Source organism: Nuphar pumila, chromosome 15 (assembly GCF_984573655.1).
Source record: "Nuphar pumila chromosome 15, dmNupPumi1.hap1.1, whole genome shotgun sequence".
Lineage (NCBI taxonomy): Eukaryota > Viridiplantae > Streptophyta > Magnoliopsida > Nymphaeales > Nymphaeaceae > Nuphar > Nuphar pumila.
In genome coordinates, this window is record NC_143263.1 from 3,307,688 (window position 1) to 3,329,316 (window position 21,629).

At 36.8% G+C, this 21,629-nt stretch overlaps 1 protein-coding gene across 1 annotated transcript; it reads left to right on the top strand.

The window, feature by feature from the left end:
- The first annotated feature begins 10,446 nt into the window (after positions 1-10,446).
- Positions 10,447-14,781, top strand: LOC149814152 (F-box protein At2g32560-like). The gene is made up of 7 exons (XM_089989793.1): positions 10,447-10,758; positions 11,136-11,247; positions 11,543-12,125; positions 12,707-12,786; positions 13,240-13,418; positions 13,902-13,976; positions 14,226-14,781. Exons 3-7 carry the CDS (start codon positions 11,550-11,552, stop codon positions 14,411-14,413), a joined length of 1,098 nt encoding a protein of 365 aa, XP_089845919.1. The 5' UTR covers positions 10,447-10,758; positions 11,136-11,247; positions 11,543-11,549; the 3' UTR covers positions 14,414-14,781.
- Positions 14,782-21,629: the final 6,848 nt, after the last annotated feature.

The window sequence follows — 21,629 nt, forward strand, 5'->3', positions numbered from 1 at the left end:
TCCGCCTTTGTCACTGTGTGGTGACCGAAGCTGGGAAGGAAGTCGGTTTTGGCCGGACCTACAGTCTGCACCGTGCCAAATGGCGGAAAGGGATCGGAGTTGGGTCACCGTCGAATGACAAAAGGGGGTCGGGGCTGGCCGGACAAGCTCGTCGGAGCTCGACGAAACTTCTGGTAGGAAGTTTCTTCTTCTTTCTTCTGTTTTCCAATTTCTCTAAAAGCCTCTAGCTTGGAAGATGTCGATCCCTTTCCGCCGTTTTGGACATCAGGAACAACTGTCCCAGAATAGATCTGTTTCTGTCTGAACAAAACGGTCTATTCTGGAACAGACAGAACGACCCAGAATGAATTGTATCGGTCCATATGGCTTTTGAGACCGATACAGGGGCATTCCGGGATCGGGTTTAAGTGAATTTAAACTGGTTCCTGGGGTTTTGGAGTCGGTTCTTTCACTTGGCATAACTTTTTTTTCGTTTTGAGACTATTTTGAGGGTGTTTCTTTTATGGTTCATCAAGTTTCAAACCGATACATTTATTTCTAGTATTGTTCATCATATTTTGGACTAATTCTTAGGTTCTAGGGCTGACATACATGTTTTAGAGCATGCATATCATATTTATGAGGTATTTTAAAGCATATTTAGTTACATTACTGATTCATTATGTTTTGGAGTCGGTTTTAATGCGTGTATATATGCTTCTATTGATGTTATGCAAGTTTCATGTGTATGTATACATATTTTTTGAATGCATAAAGATATGTGTAGTATTGTTTTTAGTATGCATGATTGTTTAACCGTTCACATCAATGTTGATATAGAGATTAACATAGAATTTGCACTTGTATGTATCTGCTTTCACCAAAGTAAACTGATGTATATTTTGCAAATGTTTGGTTAGAAATTTTTAACATTGAGATTGTATTGGCCTCATAGAAATAATATGTCATCCAAAGATGATATTATTATGTTCAGAGACTAGTAGGATAAAATGAAAAAAGTGTCTCTCAGCACATGAGATGTGTAGTACCCAAAGGTACCATGTCGATTGTCTCTGGGTACATGTTCCCTCAGTTTTATCGAATAGTGGGAGGCGAAGTGTATTTGCGTATTATAAGTACCCACCAAAGTGGGACCATAATGACCCCTGGCACTTTCCTAGGAAAGAGTAAATAATTAAGGGTCTTATTTATGTATTTATCTTTCCATTTACATGTCTCATTACGTGCAATAATATTGTCTTTTGTCTGTAGTGCCTAATACCGTTTTTGGCTCATCTAGTATCTCTTTTCTCGACGGATCGTACTTACCCTAGTAACTCATTTAGATTTAGAGCTACTCCAAATGAATATAAAAACAACTTTCCTAAATGGTGAACTTGATGAGGAAGTCTATATGGATCAACCTTAAGGTTTCTCTAAAGGTGAGTCTGAACGTTTGGTTTGCAAGTTAAATAAGTCATTATATGGACTTAAACAGACCTCTCGCCAATGGTACATTAAATTTACCGAAGTTATTCTCACTTTTGGATTTACAAAAAACATCGTTGACTGATGTGTGTTCCTCAAGATAAGTGAGAGTAAGTTCATAATCATGGTATTATATGTAGATGACATATTACTTGCAATAAACGATAAGGTCATGCTCACATAAACCAAGAAGTTTCTTTTTCTTCATTTTGAGATGAAGGACATAGGAGAGGTTGTTTTTGTTCTCGACATAGAGATCTGTCAAGATAAAGCAAAAGGTGTTTTAGGCCTCTTTCAAAGAACCTATATAAATAAAATTCTCAAAAGGTATGGGATGGAGAATTGTTCTCCTACTACGACACTCATACTTAGAGGGGATAAAATGAGCCTCAAGGATTGTCCTCAAACTGAAGAAGACAAGGCACTCATGAATAAAATACCATATGCTTCAGTTGTTGGTAGCTTGCAATATGCGCAGACCTGCACCCGACCTGACATATCCTATGTACTTGGGGTTCTTGGCAGATTTCAGTCGAATTCAGGTCATATCTACTAGACAACCGCAAAGAAGATCATGCGGTATTTGCAAGAGACAAAAGACTATATGTTGACCTACAGGAGATCAGGGCACTTTGAAGTGATTGGTTATTCGGATGCTGATCTAGGAGGATGCCCTAATAGCAGAAACTCTACAACAGAATATATCTTCCTTCTTGCTGGTGGTGCCATTTCTTGGAGGAGTGAGAAGCAGTCCATTACTGTTGCACACACCATGGAGTTTGAATCCATTGCACTATTTGAGATGACGTCACAGACCATCTGATTGCAAAACTTTATATCTGGACTCAAAGTGGTTGAATCTATTGGGAGACTACTTAGGGTATATTGTGACAATGAAGCCGTTGTGTCCTTTTCTAACAACAACAAGAGTACTACATCATGCAAGCATATGAAATTAAAGTACTTTGTTGTCAAGAAAAGGACTAAGAATCAACATGTGTGTATTGACAATATTGGTACCAAAGAAATGGTTGCAGATCCTCTTACGAAGGGTTTGGCCTCGGGATTATGTGCTGAACATGTAAAGAGGATGAGTTTATCCATTTCGATGTAGTCGGATACACATTTTTGTACATATGATCACATATTGTAATAAAGGTTGATTCTTTTATTTATATTGCATGAAAGTTCTCTATGTGTAGAGAATTTTTGTTGAGCAATATGAATTGGACCCGAATAAAATTAAGGTCAATCTATTCAAGTTGTAATTCAAATCATTTGGGAATAACATATTCTTGTCCAAGTGGGAGATTGTTAGTATTTTAGATCTGGATAGGATCCATTTGGATCCAGATCCATTTTTCCTAACTAACAGTTATGGATGTCAAATATGCGGCAATTTGAAATATAGATAAGTCCCATTTAGTCGTGGGCGTATTTATAACTGTTAATCAGTTACGGAAAAATCTTATAAATGAACTTGCATGGTTGAGGGCAGTTCATATGATTCTCTAAAGGTTTTCTAGAATCGGTAATCAGAGATTTTTACATACGGTTAGCGTCCCTGCTCTATTATTCTCATCTTGTGCTGTGACTCGCCTAAAACAGAAAATAAACTAGAGGAGAAGGCTCTCCCGCTTCATTCAGACGTTCGAGTTTCATCATCAGGAAATAGCAGGTACATCAGGTACATGCGTTTTCTGTTTCTCTGTATTTTTTGTTTTAGTACAGAATGCATGTACCAATTGTTTTAGTATCTAGGGTCGATTTGACCCAAAAAATTGCTTCTCTTGTAAGGAAAGAACTGTCAATTTGTTTACCCTTTAACAATTACCGTTGCAAAAGCTATAACAGCTGCTAGCTTTAAGGACAGATTTGCAAAGGTTAACGAAAAGGCATAGACCGGTTTGCAAAATGGCACAAGGTAAGTACTATTTTGTAAATTAACAATAAAGCAGGGATCAATTTTACAAAAAAAACAAATATAAGCCCCACCAAAGAAAACAAAAATCCTCCAGCCAACATCAAGATCAGCTCATGACACTTGGCCTAGAGCAAGACTATCCTCATGTCATGGTGAGCATGATTACAAAGCCTAGTCCCATTCTACATGGGGTTGGTGTTGCAAATCATTGCATCTCCATTTATGTGCATTCAGGGCTAAACCCTGCCATGCTACTTGAGGTTCAGTCCTATAGTCAGCCTCATTAGACTTCTTTCCTACTAGTCCCTTCAGCCCTGGACAGATGCCCTACCCTTCTTTAAACCCAATTTTCTGGATAACCTTGGCCCACTTCCATTTTAAAACTCATGGTTCCACTTGATGCAATGAAAAAAAGAAATGCTATAAAATTGATCTAAAAGCTGTTGCACGCATCATAATTTTAATTCAACCGAATCACTCTCACCCCCACCTCCACTTAAATCTTTAATGGACTCCATGCTGAAAAACTTGGCATCATACGTATCCATAAACTCAATAATTGTTTACTACTAAATTAGATTATATGGTTCCCCACAGGAACATGTTGCTATGGCATCATGCGCCACAAAAAAACATCACCAAAGATTTGAAGGATCTAAAACGAGACTTAACCAAGATTCCAAACAATGGTTTAAACAATAAAATCTTGTTTCCAAGTCCTTGTCCACTTAAAAGGGCACACGTTTTCTTCCTTTCTTTCGTGTGAGGGTTGTGGACGAGGTGTGGACAAACAAAAATGACAGCAATGATGCCTAATATAATGTATTGGAGGAATGATGTATTCTCTATGTCATCTCCTTTCAAGCTTGCGATATATATATATATAGGTATGTGTTAAATGAAATATGCTAAATAGGTTTTTCTGCTCTTTTGGTGTATTTTTTACCGTTTCTACCTCATAAATGTGTTGGGCATGGTCGATTTATGAAGAATCCACACCTAGATCATGTATTTTTGATGAAAAAATGATATTTGGAGCTTCAAAAATTTACAAAGATTTTGGACCATTGCTTTTTTTGAACTTTATAAAAACCCACTCATGTGTAGGAATCCAACACTTCAAGAGCTGATCCCTATAAAATAAAGTACATAGATCACAATTGTATGGTCAGAATTTAAAAATAAAACAAAAAACCCTTAAAAACTCATTTAACATATTTCATTTAGCACGTACCAATTACTCATATATATATATATATATATAGAGAGAGAGAGAGAGAGAAAGATGGGTAGGTGCTTAATGGGTTTTTCTGTTTTTCTGGTGCTTTTTTTACAGTTCCTACCCTCATAAATGTGTTGGGCATGATCGATTTACGAAAAATTCACACTTGGATTGTGTTTTCAATAAAAAAAATGATGTTTGGAGCTTCAAAAATTTATAAAGATTTTGGACCATTGATTTTTCAAACCTTATAAAAACCGACCCATGCATCAAAATCAAACACTTCAAGAGCTGATCCCTGTGAAATAAAGTATATAGATTACATCTGTACGGTCAAAATTTAAAAATAAAACAAAAGAAACATGAAAAACCCATTAAGCATGTATCATTAAGTATATTTCATTAAGCACCTACCCATTACTATATATATATATAGGATAATTTGAATATTAAACGAGCAAAATATGTAAACTGACATGCATCCATATTTTTATAGTTTTTTTTCTAAAATTTTAGTGTACGGATGAGATCTAGATGCTTTGTTTTATATAAATAGACACTTGGGTCATCATATTACAATGTATAAGAAGATATTTTAAGTCTTGAAAATCAGTGGCTCAGAATTTTCATAAATTTTCAAGCATACAAAATCACATTTTTTATCCAATTACAATGATCCAATAGTCAATTCCAAGCAAATGGACCACACAGAATGTTTCTCCGGGTTAGATTTGTAAAAAATATATATATATATCTCGATTCATACTAGTTTACATATTTCAGTTTTCTTTATATATATATATATATATATATATATATATATATATAACAACTTTATCACATTGAAATATAGTGTTTTGATACTATATAAGCCTCTAAAAAAATATTATAACAAAATTATAATATTTCTAAAATATCAATCGTATTTGTGACAGAGGAAGTGCTCTCTTTTTATCACAAAAAAACTCAGCACACACATACCCACAATACACAAATGACATAATGGTCTATATATATAATGGGCACAATGCTAAATGAAACATGCTAATGGATTTTTGTTTTGTTTTTTTAAATTCTAACCCCATAGATGGGTTCAACATGATTGATTTACTAGAAATCGATATTTGGATGGAAAAAATGGTATTTGGAGCCTCAAAATTTTATGAAAATTATAGGCGTTGATTTTTGTAACCTTATAAAAACCTATTCATGCATTGGAATCAAGTGTTCAAAGAAGTGATTCCTATAAAAACAATCATATATATCACTTATGTAAGGTCATAATTAAAAATAAAAATAAAAAATTCATTAGCATGTTTCATTTAGCACCGTGTTCATTGTGCAGGTTTTCATTTCCCTATCTATATATAAAAAAAAACAATAACAATGGATGGGTGAAATGAACGATGTTCATTCATCGATGTTTAGGGTCACGCTCATGACCTGGGTAGAAAAATGGGCATTAGTGGTGGTCGTGACTGCCGCTAATGACTTTTTTAACTTGAAAAAAAATTCTGCCGTTTATCCGTGTGCGATCATCGGTGAAAACTATCCGATAATAGTGAACGATTTGCTCATCCACGGTTACGGGCTTATATATATATATATATATATATATATATATATATATATATATATATATATATATATATATATATATATATATATAAGAAAATGAAAACTTTCCCAATGGAAAACCCTCCCAAACCTCTCCAACAAACATTTTATTGGATTTTTGGTATTTTTTTTTTAAATTCTGACCATACCTATGTGATCTGTATGCTTTTGTTTTTATAGGAATCAATTCTTAGAGCATTTGATTATGATGCATGGATAGTTTTTATAAGTTTCAGAATCAACGTCATATAATTTTTATAAAAATTTTAAGCTCTAAATATCATTTTTCTATCCAAAATTCATGATCCAACCGTCGATTTGTAGTAAATCAATCTTAGCATATCTGTATAATCAGAATTTTGAAAAAAACACCAAAAAAATTCCATTGAAATGGTTTGAGAGGGTTTCCATTGGGGAAGTTTACATTCCCATAGTTCTTCGAGCATTTGATTATGATGCATGGATAGTTTTTATAAGTTTCAGAATCAACGTCATATAATTTTTATAAATTTTTTAGGCTCCAAATATCATTTTTCTATCCAAAATTTATGATCCAAGTATCAATTTATAGTAAATCAATTTGAACACATATGAATAATCGGAATTTTGAAAAAACACCAAAAAAAATCCATTGAGAAGGTTTATATATATATATATATATATATATATATATATATATATATATATATATATATATATATATATATATATATATATAGTGAGAGAGAGAGAGAGAGATGGGCATTGTGCATATACCAAGTGAGACACATATATTTGGCTATAAGAAAAATGTGAACACATACCCTCATTTTCTATATCTATACTGCTTATAAGGAGGTATTTGATTCGCCATCCCCGTCTGTGGGATGCCTAGTGCATGGGACCCATGAATGTCCATGTACCCACGCAAATTTGGGACAATACAGACGAGCTGACGTGCTATCTTGTGAATGATTTTCAACATCCTTTGTTGTTCTCATGCCCCCCCCCCCTCTCAGCAAAAATAAGGTGCACAGGATAGCTCGGACGCCGACCACAAAAGAAAGAAAGAGAACACACGAACAAAGGAGGACTCAAGTCTGCTATTCAATCACCAACAATAGTTTTTTTAAAGGTTAACACATTTGTATTTGAAAATCATTAGGAGTACTTTAGAAAATCAATATAGTCAAATCTAGCATATACTATAAACAATACACAAATCTCAAGTCATGATAATCCAGATTTTTCATATGCATATTGAAGAAATCGATATATATGTGACCACAATCCATATAATCGAAGTCCCGCAATTGTATAATCAAAACATATGTTGCATATGCATTGAAAACCCGTTTATGAATAACTTAAAGTTTAAATCATGCAAAATTAATATTTCGTAAAATCTAGCTTTCATAAAATATTTAAATGCATGTGATCATATATTTTATTCATAAAACAATTCATGTGAACATGTTACTAGGGATGACAGTGGACTAGGGCAGGGGCAGGGAGAAGGTCCTCACCCTTGCCCCGTCTCAAAATTTTGCCCTCCATCACTACCTTTATCCTTGCATGGATTTTGATTTTAATCTCTATCCTTGGTTCATTCCCCGTTTTATGTTCTCCATCCTTAGTCCAAACAGGGCGAGGTGAGGTGAGGCTCATTTTCTTGGTCTTTTGTTGTTGTTGCCTTTCGTCATTAAAAGGAGATGAGAGAAATGAGAGTTCGCATGGCTCATTAGAGAAAAGAGAGGAAGGAGAGATGAGAGATTCAAAAAAGAGTTCTGGGTTAAGGTTAGAAATATATGTATATAAGGGTGTAATAATATTTTTCTTAAGGAAGATCGGGGCAAGGGTAGGGGCAAGAGTAAGTCATTCCCTGCTTCCATTCCGGTAAGGGTTTTGATTTTAACCTTCATCCCCAGTTTATTCCCCATTACAAGTCCTCCATCCATGATCCAAACAGGGCAAGGGAGGCGGGCCTGTTAGACTCTGGTCCACTGTCATTCCTAGAGGCGTAGCTAGGATTCATGTGAGCGGGGGGGGGGGGGGGGAGGAGGGGTAAACAGGGGTATAAAAAAAAATTGGTGTGATAGTCGGAAGGGGGTTGGAGGCAACGCCCCCGAAAAAAAAAATTTAGATAAAATAAAAAATGGCTACAATTATTAATAAAAATCTATTTCATATAGACAAATCAAACTATCTAGTGCAGTCTTTCTCAACCTCAATGGAAAGTTCTTAAACATTATCTAATGGCAATATATACCAAGTGAGCTCAACTAGGGCCGGTAAACGAGCCAAACTAGCTAAGCTTAAAGTGTTCAAGTTTGGCTCATTTTTGTGGTGAGTCGATTCAAGTTGGAGTTTATAACCAACATGAGCTAAATAAACCACGCTTGAACTAGCTTATTTACAGAAAAAAATACACCTGAAAATAATAGGTCCGCATAAAAAATGACATTGTTTCGTAGTTGAAAGCAATAAGATTTTATCTCTAAACCTATTGCTTATGGTTAGGCCAACCATAAGGAGTTTTGTGCGGTGGGATGAGGCCTAGGCTACTAGGCAGGCAGGTTAAGATCTCATGGGTGTCACCTCTTTGTGCAAGCTTAAGCAAGGTGATGAGGAGTAAGGACATAGAGTTTTACGCTATCAGGACAACGCCATGTAATAATTTGAAAAAAAAAAAAATGGTTCGACACTTCAGGCTTCAAAACACTTAAAGAGAATAATTCGTTTTTTTTTCAGAAATCGAACAGAAGCTGCTTGTATTGCAATATTACCTGTTGGAATGACTCTCTATCTATTGTTTATGTTTTGGATTTAGATCTGGTCTAGCATGATCTAATCCGAATCTTATCCCTACTCGATAGAGATATCAATGGGTTGGGTTTACCCAGACCCAACCCGTACCAAACCCTATAGAGTTCAAGTATGGTGATAAATAAGAAGATCCGATTAAGACTCAGATCCGGACCCAAAAGTATGATTAGTACATGGATTCAGGTATAGTTTGTGAAATTTTATACCAAATTCAGTGTTGACACGAGGTTCAATTAAGGCTTGCAATTTTTCAATGTAAAAATGATAAAAATAGTATTTTACCGAGTCTGGTTCATGTAGTTCTTATCAGGTCCAGGTATGGTTTCTCTTATGGTTCATGTAGTACCATACCCCAAAATCAGAGTCAGGTCTGGTTCCACTTGTGTACAAATCAAACTCGACCCGTTGACACCCCGATGAAAGAAAAAAAAATTAAGAGAGAAAAATGCAAATCCGAGTTCTCCCAACCCCTCACACACATCCACATAGCTCAAATCTGAACCCTCACACGCACACCAACACATGGTGGCACCGATTCCCCCAATCATAGTATGGGCATCGACCTGCACGGAAGTACAGACCCACACGTGTGCCAGCCCATAGCCAGAATAGGGCTGGGGTAGGACTGGGCTTTTAAATTTTATTTTATTTTTTTTAACTGGGCCAGGAGCCCAGTCCTGCGCCTCCCCCCTAACCTTTGGGACTCATTCCTATAGGTTACCTCAAGAAAGAGAAAAATAAAGGAAAATTAATGACATAATGCTAAATTAAATTCTTTATCTTAATCAAATTATATATCATTTTTTAAGTTAATGTGCGTCTGTGCGCCCTTTCATAAGGACGGGCCGTTTTTCTAGTCACCATAACGGAACCTGGGTATTTGCCTTCTATAACTGTATAAACATATTGGTGTTAAAAGTAGAAAATAAACACCAACAGGGGCTCCGCTTGATTGTGCAAGTTCAAATCCCATGTATTGTTGTATAAGGGGTAGGAGTCTGCCTAACCCAGCTTGCCTTTAAAAAAAAACAAGTAGAATATAAATAAAATACCAAAAATATCGGTATTAGAAGTAGAGAATAAATAAATTACTAAATGCACAAATTAACTACCTCTCTGACCCAATCCTCTCTCTTGTATGTAAATTTTGGGTAAGGACAAGAGAATGCGTGTAACGTGGGCACACGTGACAATCAACTTTTAACTTGATCCCCACCAATCATTGCTTGGCTTGCTACATCTAACGGTCAACTTTCTCTTCACCAAGATGCGGACTTCGACCATTCAGCCAATCATTGGTGGTATTGGTTGGAGGATAAGGCCCAGTTTGTGTGGCTCCGATTTAGCCGAGCCCACAATTTTTGGCATGTCTGATCCCACTATCCCTACAAATCTGGTCAGGTAATGTAGCAAAATGGGTGTTGGGAATTCAGGGGAGAAACACATGCCCAAAGAGGAGGGAAGAAGAAGGGAGAGAGATTTGGTTGACTGTGATGAAGATCGGATGGGAGGAGTGAGGGGCAGGAGACCCCACCTCCTCTCTTCTCTTCATCACAGATCCCCCTGCCACACTTGGTAATGGTTGCACCTGATCCTGCGACAGAGCCGACCACCAACATTTCTATCTTTTTGTGAAATTCTGGGGGTGTCATTCTTGCAAATGAGGTTCCAGAAGAGAAGAACACCCACAAAGTTTTAGGCCTTCTCCTTCAAAGTTTTGGAGGTACTGTGTGAATTGTTTTGGGAGAAAGAAATAAATGGATGTTGAGTGAAGTACCAGTGCTTATCTGGTTTGTGTCAGAGGAGCATCACCACAATCAATCCCCCTGTCTGTTGGAATTCATATCTCCATTATTTTCTCTTTTGAAAGAGCCCATTATTTGGGTGTGAAGGCCCTTTTCCCATTTCAGCCCTGGATTCTAGGGGTTAAAAAATTGGTCCTGCCTTGTATCTGTTGTGGCCAGCATTTGTGGGGTGTGTGTGTGTGTGTGGTGGTGTCGAATTTTTAAGGCTCCCCAATTCATTGTATTAGAGGATTGGAGTGATTCCCAGTCAAATTTGATGGCAATCAAACACTAAATATTCTTCTTTCTTTGTTAGGACTAGGCCCACTTTGCAAGGATATATTTAAGAAAAAAAAAAAGGAAGGAAAAAACCAACTTTTGGTGGGGGTGGCGTGTTCTATCGGCATTATCTTTCCTTCTATCATCAGGTAACCCCATACCCCAAGATCTAGTTTTGCACTGAAGTTTCTGTTTTTTTTTTCACTGTTTTTACAGTGTTTTCCTATTTTTCCTTTTTGTTTCTTCAAGCAACTTGGTGTTATAGAATTCTTGGTTGGACTGTTTAATATATCTTTTGCTTTTAAGACAACCCATTATCAGAATCATCAGCATCTCTAGGAATCTCCTTTATGTGATGCTTTTCTCCTTCATATCCTGCCTATCTTTCCTATTGCTCTTCAGACTCCTAACCCTGCATTTCTTGCGTTCACATGTCTGCACCAGGAATGAGATGAAACCTTTACTGGTGCTGCTCTGGCAAGGGTTGTTTCGGTTGTGTGCTCAGTGGTTGAGAAGTAGTTTTGTGTTTGCTTTTTACATTGGGTTCTTGCCGAAGATGTCGACGAAGAAGATCTCCTCAAGGGCTGAAAATGTGGAGACAGCAGAAGAATTGTCCGTTCTCGATCTGCCCGAGTTAGTCCTGGAAGCCATTCTTGGGAGGCTGTCTCCTGCTGGACTATGTAACATGGCTGGAGTTTGTAGTTCCATGAAAGCTAGATGCAGAAGCGACCATTTGTGGGAGAGGCATCTGAAGGAGAAGTGGGGCAGGGTGATAGGCGAAGCCGCCTTCAAGGAATGGCAGTACTATGTTGCAGCAAGGAAGAATTCGGGCGTTCTGGATGACGGGAGATCAAAAGGATGGATGGGCAGCCTTTCCTGTATTTGGCCTTTATCGTGGCTCAAGTCAAAGATTGATGGTGGTAATGGCGGATTGAAGAGTTCTTTGCCAGTTGACTCGATTATGTCATGGTATTTGTCTCTTGAAAGTGGGAAGTTCTGGTTTCCTGCGCAAGTCTATAATCGTGAGGTAATTTTTGGAATTTGATCCGTGAAATTCTGTTTCTCATTTCCTACTTAATACCGATTTGTTTCTTTTCATTGGCTTTCATTGCTCCAAATTGTTAGCTATTTTTCACTTGTGATTCTTCGTTGATCTGGTTTCTTTATGGACTGAAATAATTGTTCTTTAATTTCTCTCATTCTAAAAGATTTTGAGGTCATAAATGATGATTGCATGGAATAGTACTCCATTTAGCTTGCATGGAATATATTCCATTTATCTTGCATGGAATATACTCGATTATGATGCTTGCATGAAATCCTTCTAGTGATCATTATTTCTACTTGATGGAATAGTACTATTTAGCTTGCATTGTTTATATGCTTTTGATGAGATGCTGGAAGATAGACCAGTATAGAGTGCTTCTGTTTATTATTACACTTTTCCTGAAATTTTTTTGTTTTGTTTTAGTACCGATGTTGCATTTATGTGGTTGAATGCTTTGGCTCTTAGAGATATGCTTTTTAGATGATTATTATTATTGCATTCAGTAATATTGATTTTCTTACTGAGGGAAAATTTTATTTTTTCTTTATTTCAACCTACAGCATGGCCATGTTGGATTTATGCTGTCATGTTATGATGCTGAACTGAGCTATGATTGCCGCACTGATACATTCCACGCAAGGTACTTATGACTGGCCTTGTCTGAATCCGATACTTAATGTCACTTCTTGGTTGTAGGTGTTGAGTATCCATGAGTCACTTTCTGTTTCTAGCATTTCAATAATAATTTCTTGAAAGAAGTATTTCTGTATAAAATTCACCAATAAGTGGGAAAGGATCCAAAGCATATGATCTTGTGGAACTGGTATAATGTGTGCAATATGATTCTTTAAGACAGTTTTGCTCGTTAAATTCTATCAGTTGATGAGAGACCAATATCAGTTTGTCTTTTGTGTTTTTGTTTCTGCTCCTCAGGAGGGGGTTGGCTTGATAGGTTAGTCCTCAAGTAGAATTGGTTAATTAGATGAAAACCCCAATAATGCCAAGGCAGTATTTAGTAGGAATCTCATGCTGCATGAAAATATTCTATTGGTGCAGGATTTTGTTAATTCAATTTGTTCTGATTTCTTTATAGGTATCCACCTCATGGGCGTCGAACAATTGTGATTGAGGAAGGAGTCCAGTGGGAGAGATTGAGGGCACCTCCCGTTAACAATCCTGCCCATGTTCTCCACATCTCAGAATGCCTGAACAATCTGCGGCCTGGTGATCATGTTGAGATTCAGTGGAGAAGAAACAAAGAATTTCCTTATGGTGTGCACCTCTTATTTCTAGTATTTCATGAATAGGTCATAGGAAGCTTTACTATCTCCAAATACTTCAATTCATGAACTTTTAAGTGCTGCCCTCCAGCTATGAAGTTGATCACTTCTGACTACAATATGAGATGCCACACTAATTATTTATGATTTTCACTTTAATGTTGCATATAAACATCAGGTACCACACTTATAGTATAATTAATATTGATCATCTTCATAGCAAGAACATACCAGTTAAAATTCATATGCCTAACAGGTTGAAGCACTGACAGTGTTGGCCAAAGTGCACAGTGGCAAGCATGGGTAGTGTTCCCTGGTTTTCAGAAGGCTCTTACTGAGTCTGGTCTCCTGCGAGTGATCTGGCATTTGGTGCCAGTTGAGGCCAAGCATTGTCATTCATGAAGTCTGAGCCTGTGAAACTTTATCCTCTCTTTGTTTAGGTTCTTGATCATTTTTTTGGATTGTACTGTTGCAGGCTGGTGGTACGGGGTTGTTGGTCACTTGGACTCGTGCAATAGGAATGAATATCACTGTTGTTGCCATTTAAATGGTGAGAAGATTTTGTATTGCTTGGCTCTAGTTTAAGTTGTAAAACGGGGTAGTAGCGTTGTTGTCCTAGTTTGGCTTCAATATCTAGTCTATGTTGTTCCAAAGTTGGTCTCAACATCAATCTGCATGGGTTGAGCATTTATATCTTAATTGCAAAGTTAGAAACATGCACACATGCAGACGAACATACACTAAATATTTCCAGTTATACATTTAGCTGGCATTTTACATTATGGAACCATGTTTGCAGATACTGTGATGTTAGAGTTCAACCAGTATACACCTGGTTCACGGTGGCGACGAACGGCCATTAATAGAAAAGATCATAGGGAAGAAGGGAATGAGGCAGATGGATTCTATGGTGGGATCAGGAAACTGCACAGTAAGGAGGAAATATCCACTTGGAAGCGGCTGTGGCCAAGTGAAGTCTTGGAGTAGATATGGCAAATTTCAATCCCCATCGAGTTTCTCATCTTTGGTTATAAGTGCTGCAATACTATCAAGCAATCAGAGCTCACTGGAGATTGCAGTCATACAAGCCATTTTTATTCAAAGATTTTATTCTATGTCTATATTTATTGTGCATGATATAGGTAAAAATTAAGAGTAGGAGTCAACAGTATAACCATTTTCAATTGGGTAAGTTGCACAATTTTTTAGGAAGCAATGAAATTAGTATCTCTGTTTCTTTCAACACCCAAGTGGAGTTGGTCGTTCTCTTCTGGCATGTACTGCAAACATGAATGTATCATATTTAGCAAGTTGAAATTTCCAAGTGACGGCAGTTGGTAGCCTTTCTCATTGCTGATCAAGGTTCCTATAAGTTCAGGATATTATCAAGTGAAGGTTCAGTTAGACTAACATGTTCCTCCTATTACCACAAACTTAATTTGTTGAAAATGCTGAAGCTGCTTCTATTTTGTATGAAGTGGCAACGCTCTATTATGCATCTGCATTGTTTCCCTTCCTGAAGATTACTGAATATCTCTTGCGGGGATATCTTCAATCTTATGATATGGCATGAAATGCAGCATAGAAATGCAAGTTTTTACCTGAATATTAGCTGGAAAAAGCCTGATACCTCTTGTTCTACTCATAGATTTTTATGATACTTTCGAATTGAGATTTTTGTGGCAGAATTATAGGAGAGTTGGAACTTCTGCAAGTTTCCGAAGGAATAAATTAGTGGTCCTATCATACTTGTAGTTCCTGGTGTATAATGCTATGGATGTTAACGTCCACCATATAGGGCTGTGGGCGTTGACACCACAGCCACACACGCTCACAAAATTTTATTTTTCTGTTTTTGATATGATTAATTCATTTTCAAGATTTAACTAGTAATGTGCTGGTGCTCTGCAAACCTAAAAATGAGAGAGAGAGAGAGAGAGAGAGAGAGAGAGAGAGAGAGAGAGAGAGAGGCATTAGGTTTGCCAAAGTGTTGGATATGTACCTGGACATTTAGACATAATGAGATATGTTTGTTGAATATCTGTCCAGATCTACAATAATGGTGGCACACTGCCAATTACAAAAATAATTGAATCAAACTGCATGATATAACACCTAACAGGAATCACCTAGAATGGAGTCACGGTGCCTATGCAACCAAAGAAGGAAATTCAAGTTCCAGGAATTGTTAGGATACATGGGCTAAGTCATACTTATGAATCAGATTGTCGGCAAAATCATGACAAAGGGAATCTTGCAATATTGAAAAATCTGGCTTTCCTTGTGAAAAATCTCAGTACCTATAAAATCATTAAAACATATAAACTAATCTCTTTTATATAGAATGACACAATAGCAACCGCTTCAGACAAGTTGCCATTTTCAAGCGGCCAATTGTAATTTTTTTGATTTTTTTTTACTCACTCCCCACTTTCCCATCTCTCTCTCTCTCTCTCTCTCTCTCTCTCTCTCCAAGACCGTTATAACAGTAACTGTGATTTTTTTTTTGAAAGGCAACATTACCTTTGATTTCCATTTACCACTGCAGACACTTTTGGTTACCATTCTTAAATGACACATTAATACCTCTTTGTTACCATAACTGAATCACTATCTACTGCATTTTAGGCATTTCCCCATGATTTTTTTTTAAATGAGTTACCATAACCAAATAGCTACTTTATTTAAGTGATAGTCTCTCTCTCTCTCTCTCTCTCTCTCTCTCTCTCTCTCTCTCACACACACACACACACAACCCACTATCCCATGCAGCTCCCTCTCTCTCCCAAGTTGGTTACAATATATTTTTTTTAAGTTACCATAACTAAATTTACATTTACCTTCCCCCCTCCCATCTCTCCCTCTCTCACCGCCATGAATGACCAAGGACAAAACACATTGGAAGCATATGTCTATGAGATGTACATAAGGTTGCTATAAGGGCACTTCAAAATCTCCTACAACACACATAATGATGAGTGGTCTTTTAATGATCTATTGACCAAGTGTCTTAAAGAAGAGGAAAGATTAAAAGGTGAGAGAGTGTCAAGTGTACATATGGCCTCTTATAAGAATAAACAGAGGTCGGGACCAAAGAAAAGCTCATTCAAGAAGAAGAATCAGAAGAAAGCCACTGGAGAGAGTTCAAACTCTCAGGCGAAAGCTAAATCTCAGCCAGAAGGCTCTTCTATCAAGTGTTTCTTCTGCAAAAAGAAGGGACATAAGAAGGTGGACTGTTTGAAGTATAAGAAATAACTAAAAAATAAAGATACTAAGTCATTTGTTTCTCATGATTGCAATTTAATTCATGTTTCATTATATAGTTGGTGGATTGATTCTGGTGTCATGGTACACATTGTCAACTCTTTGCAAGCATTTCTGAACAAAAAGGAACCAACATAGCATGAGAGAAACATCTTTTCTGAAAATAGGATGTGTTCACATGTCAAGAACGTTGGGACCTGCAGGATTCATATTGGATTTGGTCGATACATTCTATGTTTTATCCTATAGTCGGCACCTGATTTCAATTTTAAAAACTTGATAAGTTTGGCTTTGTATTTAAATTTGAAAATTCTAAACTTATTATTATGAAAAATTTAATGAATATAGGTTTTGCATATATGTGTGATGGTTTGTATCGATTAAGAACCAAATTTCAAATTCGAGAATCTCACTCTATTGAGAACACAATGATTGGCAATAAACGTGGCCTAAAGGATGATCAATTCTATTTGCTTTGGCATCGAAGGTTAGGACATATCTCGAAAGAGAGAGTCCAAAGACTCGTGAAAGATAAAATCCTTGGATCTCTTGATTTTACAAATATAGAGTTATGTGTTGACTGCATAAAGGCTAAGCAGTCTAACACGTATAAGAAAGATGTCAAACGCAACAATGGAAAGTTAGAAATAGTATATATGGACGTGTGTGATCCTTTTTCACCGTGTTATATGGGTGAAAAGTATTTTGTCATATTTATAGATGATTACTCACGGTATATGTATCTCTACTTATTATTTGAAAAATCAGAAGTCTTTCAGGTTTTTAAAGACTTCAAGAAAGAAGTAGAGAAACAAACCGATAAAGTTATTAAGGTTGTCAGGTCTGATAGAGGTGGCGAATATTATGATTGTTTCACTGAAATGAGACAAAAGGAAGGGTCATTAATGCGGTTTCTAAAAGAAGAAGGCATTGTACCTCAGTATATCATGTCTGGTAGTGCTTATCAGAATGATGTAACTGAAAGGAGAAACCATATGCTTAAAGAAATCGTTCAAGCGATGTTGAATCACTCAAACCTTCCTTTGATCTTGTGGGGTGGAGCTCTTAGGACAACAATGCATATTTTGAATAAGGTTCCTATGAAGGTTATTCAAAAGACTCCTTATGAGTTATGGACATGTAGAAAACCTTCTTTGTCATATATGCGCATATGGGGATGTCCGGTAAAAGCTAAATTGTATAACCCACATATAAAAGTTTTTTTATCCTAGGGCAACTAGTGGTTTCTTCATTGGTTATCCTAAAAGGTCAAAGGGCTTTAGGTTTTATTGTTCATCTTATACACCACAGATAGTGAAAACAGATAAAGTAAGATTTCTTGAAAATAATTATATTGGGATAGATGCATCTCAAAATATTGATTTTGAGAAAATGTAGGTTTTAGGTTTCACACCTGCTAAGGATAAAGGCTTGATTTTTCCTATCATTGTCCCTTCGGATAATGTAAGAGAAAGTTTGATCAATGAACATCAATCTCAACTAGATCCAGTTGTTGATGAGGATATACAACAATAACATGATACAAATGCTCATTTTGAACCACCTGTAGCACCTATATAGAGATCCCCCAGAATAAGAAAATTTGCTATCCATCCAGACTATATGGTATATTTACAAGAGTCGAATGATTTCATAGACATTGATGAAGATTCTTTTACATTTGCAGAAGCAATTGAAAGTGAAAGATCAATACATTGGATCAATGCCACGAAAGAAGAGTTTGACTCTATGACAAAGAACCAAGTATGAGATCTTGTACCTCGACCTGATGGAGTTAGACCTGTTGGTTGTAAATGGGTCTATAAGACCAAAACATACTCTAAAGGTCATGTGGAGATGTACAAGGTTAGGTTTGCTGCAAAATGTTTCACACAGATAGAGGGCATTGATTATAATGAGACTTTTTTTCTTGTCTCAACTAAGGAATCGTTGAGGATAATTGTAGCCCTCGTAGCTTATTTTGATTTAGAGCTACATCAGATGGATGTGAAAATTGTCTTCCTGAATGGGGATTTGAATGAGGAGGTATACATGCCACAACCTTCTGGTTTCAGTATAGATGACTTGAATAACTTAGTTTGCAAATTGAATAAGTCAATTTATGGACTTAAACAGGTCTCTCGCCAGCGGTATAAAAAGTTCAATCAGGTAATTATGAACTTTGGATTCACTGAAAACATTGTTGATCAGTGCATTTACATAAAGACTAGTGGGAGTAAGTTTATAATTTTGGTTTTATATGTTGACGATATTCTTCTTGCAACTAATTATTTGAGTCTATTACATAAAACAAAAGATTTTCTTTCCTCTCATTTCGATATGAAGGACATGGGTGAGGCCACTTATGTATTTGAAATCGAGATCCGTCGTAACAGAACTAAGGGTGTCCTTGGCCTCTCTCAAAAATCCTATATCATTAAGGTTCTTAAAAGATAAGGGATAAAGAACTATTCTCCTGGTTCAGCACCTATAGTGAAATGGGATAAATTGAGTTTAAAGGATTATCCTCAAGATGATATTACGAAGGCTTAGATAGATGTTGTTTCATATGCTTCGACAGTTGGGAGTTTGTAGAACGCGCAGACCTGCACTCGACCTGATATAGCATTTGTTGTGAGAATGCTTGGTAGATATCAGTCAAATTCAGGCATTGCGCACTAGAAGGCAACAAAGAAGGTCATGCAATGTTTATAAGGAACAAAAAACTATATGTTGACCTATAGGAAAGTTGACCACCTAGAAGTCGTTGGATACTCTGATGCGGACTTAGAATGGTGTATTGACAATAGAAAATTCACTACTGGATACATTTTCCTACTAGCGGGTGGTGTTGTCTCATGGAGAAGTGGAAAGCAGTCTATCACTGTTGCTCATACCATGAAGGCAAAATTTATTACTCTATACGAGACTTCGTCACAGGCCATTTGGATAAAAAATTTATTATAAGTCTTGGTATTGTACACTCTATTGAGAGACAACTAAAGATCTTTTGTAATAATGAAGCAATTGTGTCCTTTTCAAATAACAATAAGAGCTCAACATTGTGTCGACACATGGAGTTAAAATATTTTATCGTTAAAAAAATAACTGAAAATCATCTGGTATGTATTGATACAATTGGGATGAAGAAAATGATTGTGGATCCCCTTACTAAAAGGCTAGCATCGGGATTGCATTCCCAACATGTAAAGGGGATGGGTCTTTTTTATTCCTTCTTATGTACGACAATAAACTCCGCCTGTGTATAACTGTTTAGTTATACACCGCCGGTCCCAAGCCCGGATAAAGGAGGAGGGTTGCGGTAGGCGAGTGACAGCCAGCATAAAAACTTAGTCATACCCTATGAATATGAACCAATATGAGAATTTCATTGGGGCGTTCCCTACTAAGCGACGCGTTGTACTCTATAGGCCCGGAGGCAGTGATCAATGGGCAAGGGTTGCTAGGTCGTCGCCCGGAAGCGACGCGTCACACCGGCGCCCGGGTGTGGTGTCAAATAGGCAAGGGTTCCCTCACTTTGTTGGACGGGTGGGGGTAAAGAAGTTAGTCCAAGACCATAAAATTAGGTTAGCCACTTGGAACATAGGGTCTTTAACTGGTAAGTTGATAGAGTTAGTAGATGTTATGTGTAGGAGAAAGATTGATATTTTATGTCTACAAGAGACCAAATGGGTAGGTGAGAAGGCAAAAGTGATAGAACCTTGGGGATATAAGATTTGATATACAAAAATAAATAGAAATAGGAATGGAGTAGGGATTGTTATGAGTCGTGAGTTTATAGATAATGTAGTTGAGGTCCGTAGGAAGGGTGATAGGATTTTACTTATTAAATTAGTATTAGGTACGGATATTCTAAATATTATTAGTGTTTATGCACCTCAAGTAGGTTTAGATGATTCTATTAAGCGTCAATTTTGGGAAGATTTAGATGGAGTAGTACAAGGAATATCTTATGGAGAAAAGCTTTTCATCGGCGGTGACCTTAATGGACATGTAGGCATTAGTAGGGATGGATTTGAGAGTATCCATGGAGGCTATGGTATAGGAGAAAGAAACGAAAGTGGAGAAAGGATTTTAAATTTTGGTTTGTCCTATAATATGATCTTAGCAAAAACTTAGTTTAGGAAGAGGGAGTCTCACCTAGTAACATTTAAAAGTGGGGTTAATACGAGTCAGATAGATTTTTTTCTACTTAGAAAGAGAGATAGGGGTTGTTGCATCGATTGTAAGGTTATACCGGGAGAAAGTGTAGCTACACAACATAGAGTCTTACTTTTAGATCTTAGAATTAGACAATGCCGCAAAAGGGATAGACATAGGATAGATCCTAGAATTAAGTGGTGGGCACTGAAAGGAGCTAAACAAGGAATGTTTGTAGAGCAGGTAGTTAACGAAGTTGATTGGTGTCTCGAGAAAAATTCAGAATCAATGTGGAATAAGATAGTGGGTGGCATGAGAAAGGTGGCTAAGAAGGTATTGGGTGAGTCTAAAGGCGGTGCATCGCTAGGTAATGATACATCATGGTGGAACGAGGATGTCAAATTAGCTATTAAGGTTAAAAGAGAGTGTTATAGAAATCTAAGTAAGAGTCGTGATAATGAGAATTTGGAGAAGTATATGATAGCAAAGAAGGAAGCTAAAAAAGTAATTCAAAACGCGAGAAATAAGTTATATAAGGAGGTTTATGACAAGTTGGATACCAAAGAAGACGAGAAGGATATTTATAGGCTTGCAAAGATGAGACATAGAAAATCGAGGGATCTGGGTAGGGTTAGATGTATCAAAGATGAAACACAAAGAGTTTTAGTCAAAGATGAGGAGATTAAGGAGAGATTGAAAGATTATTTTGATAAGCTATTTAATGGAAGTCATGCTCAAGATCTTGGAGACTTTTTCATTCCTTTTCATGAGATGAATC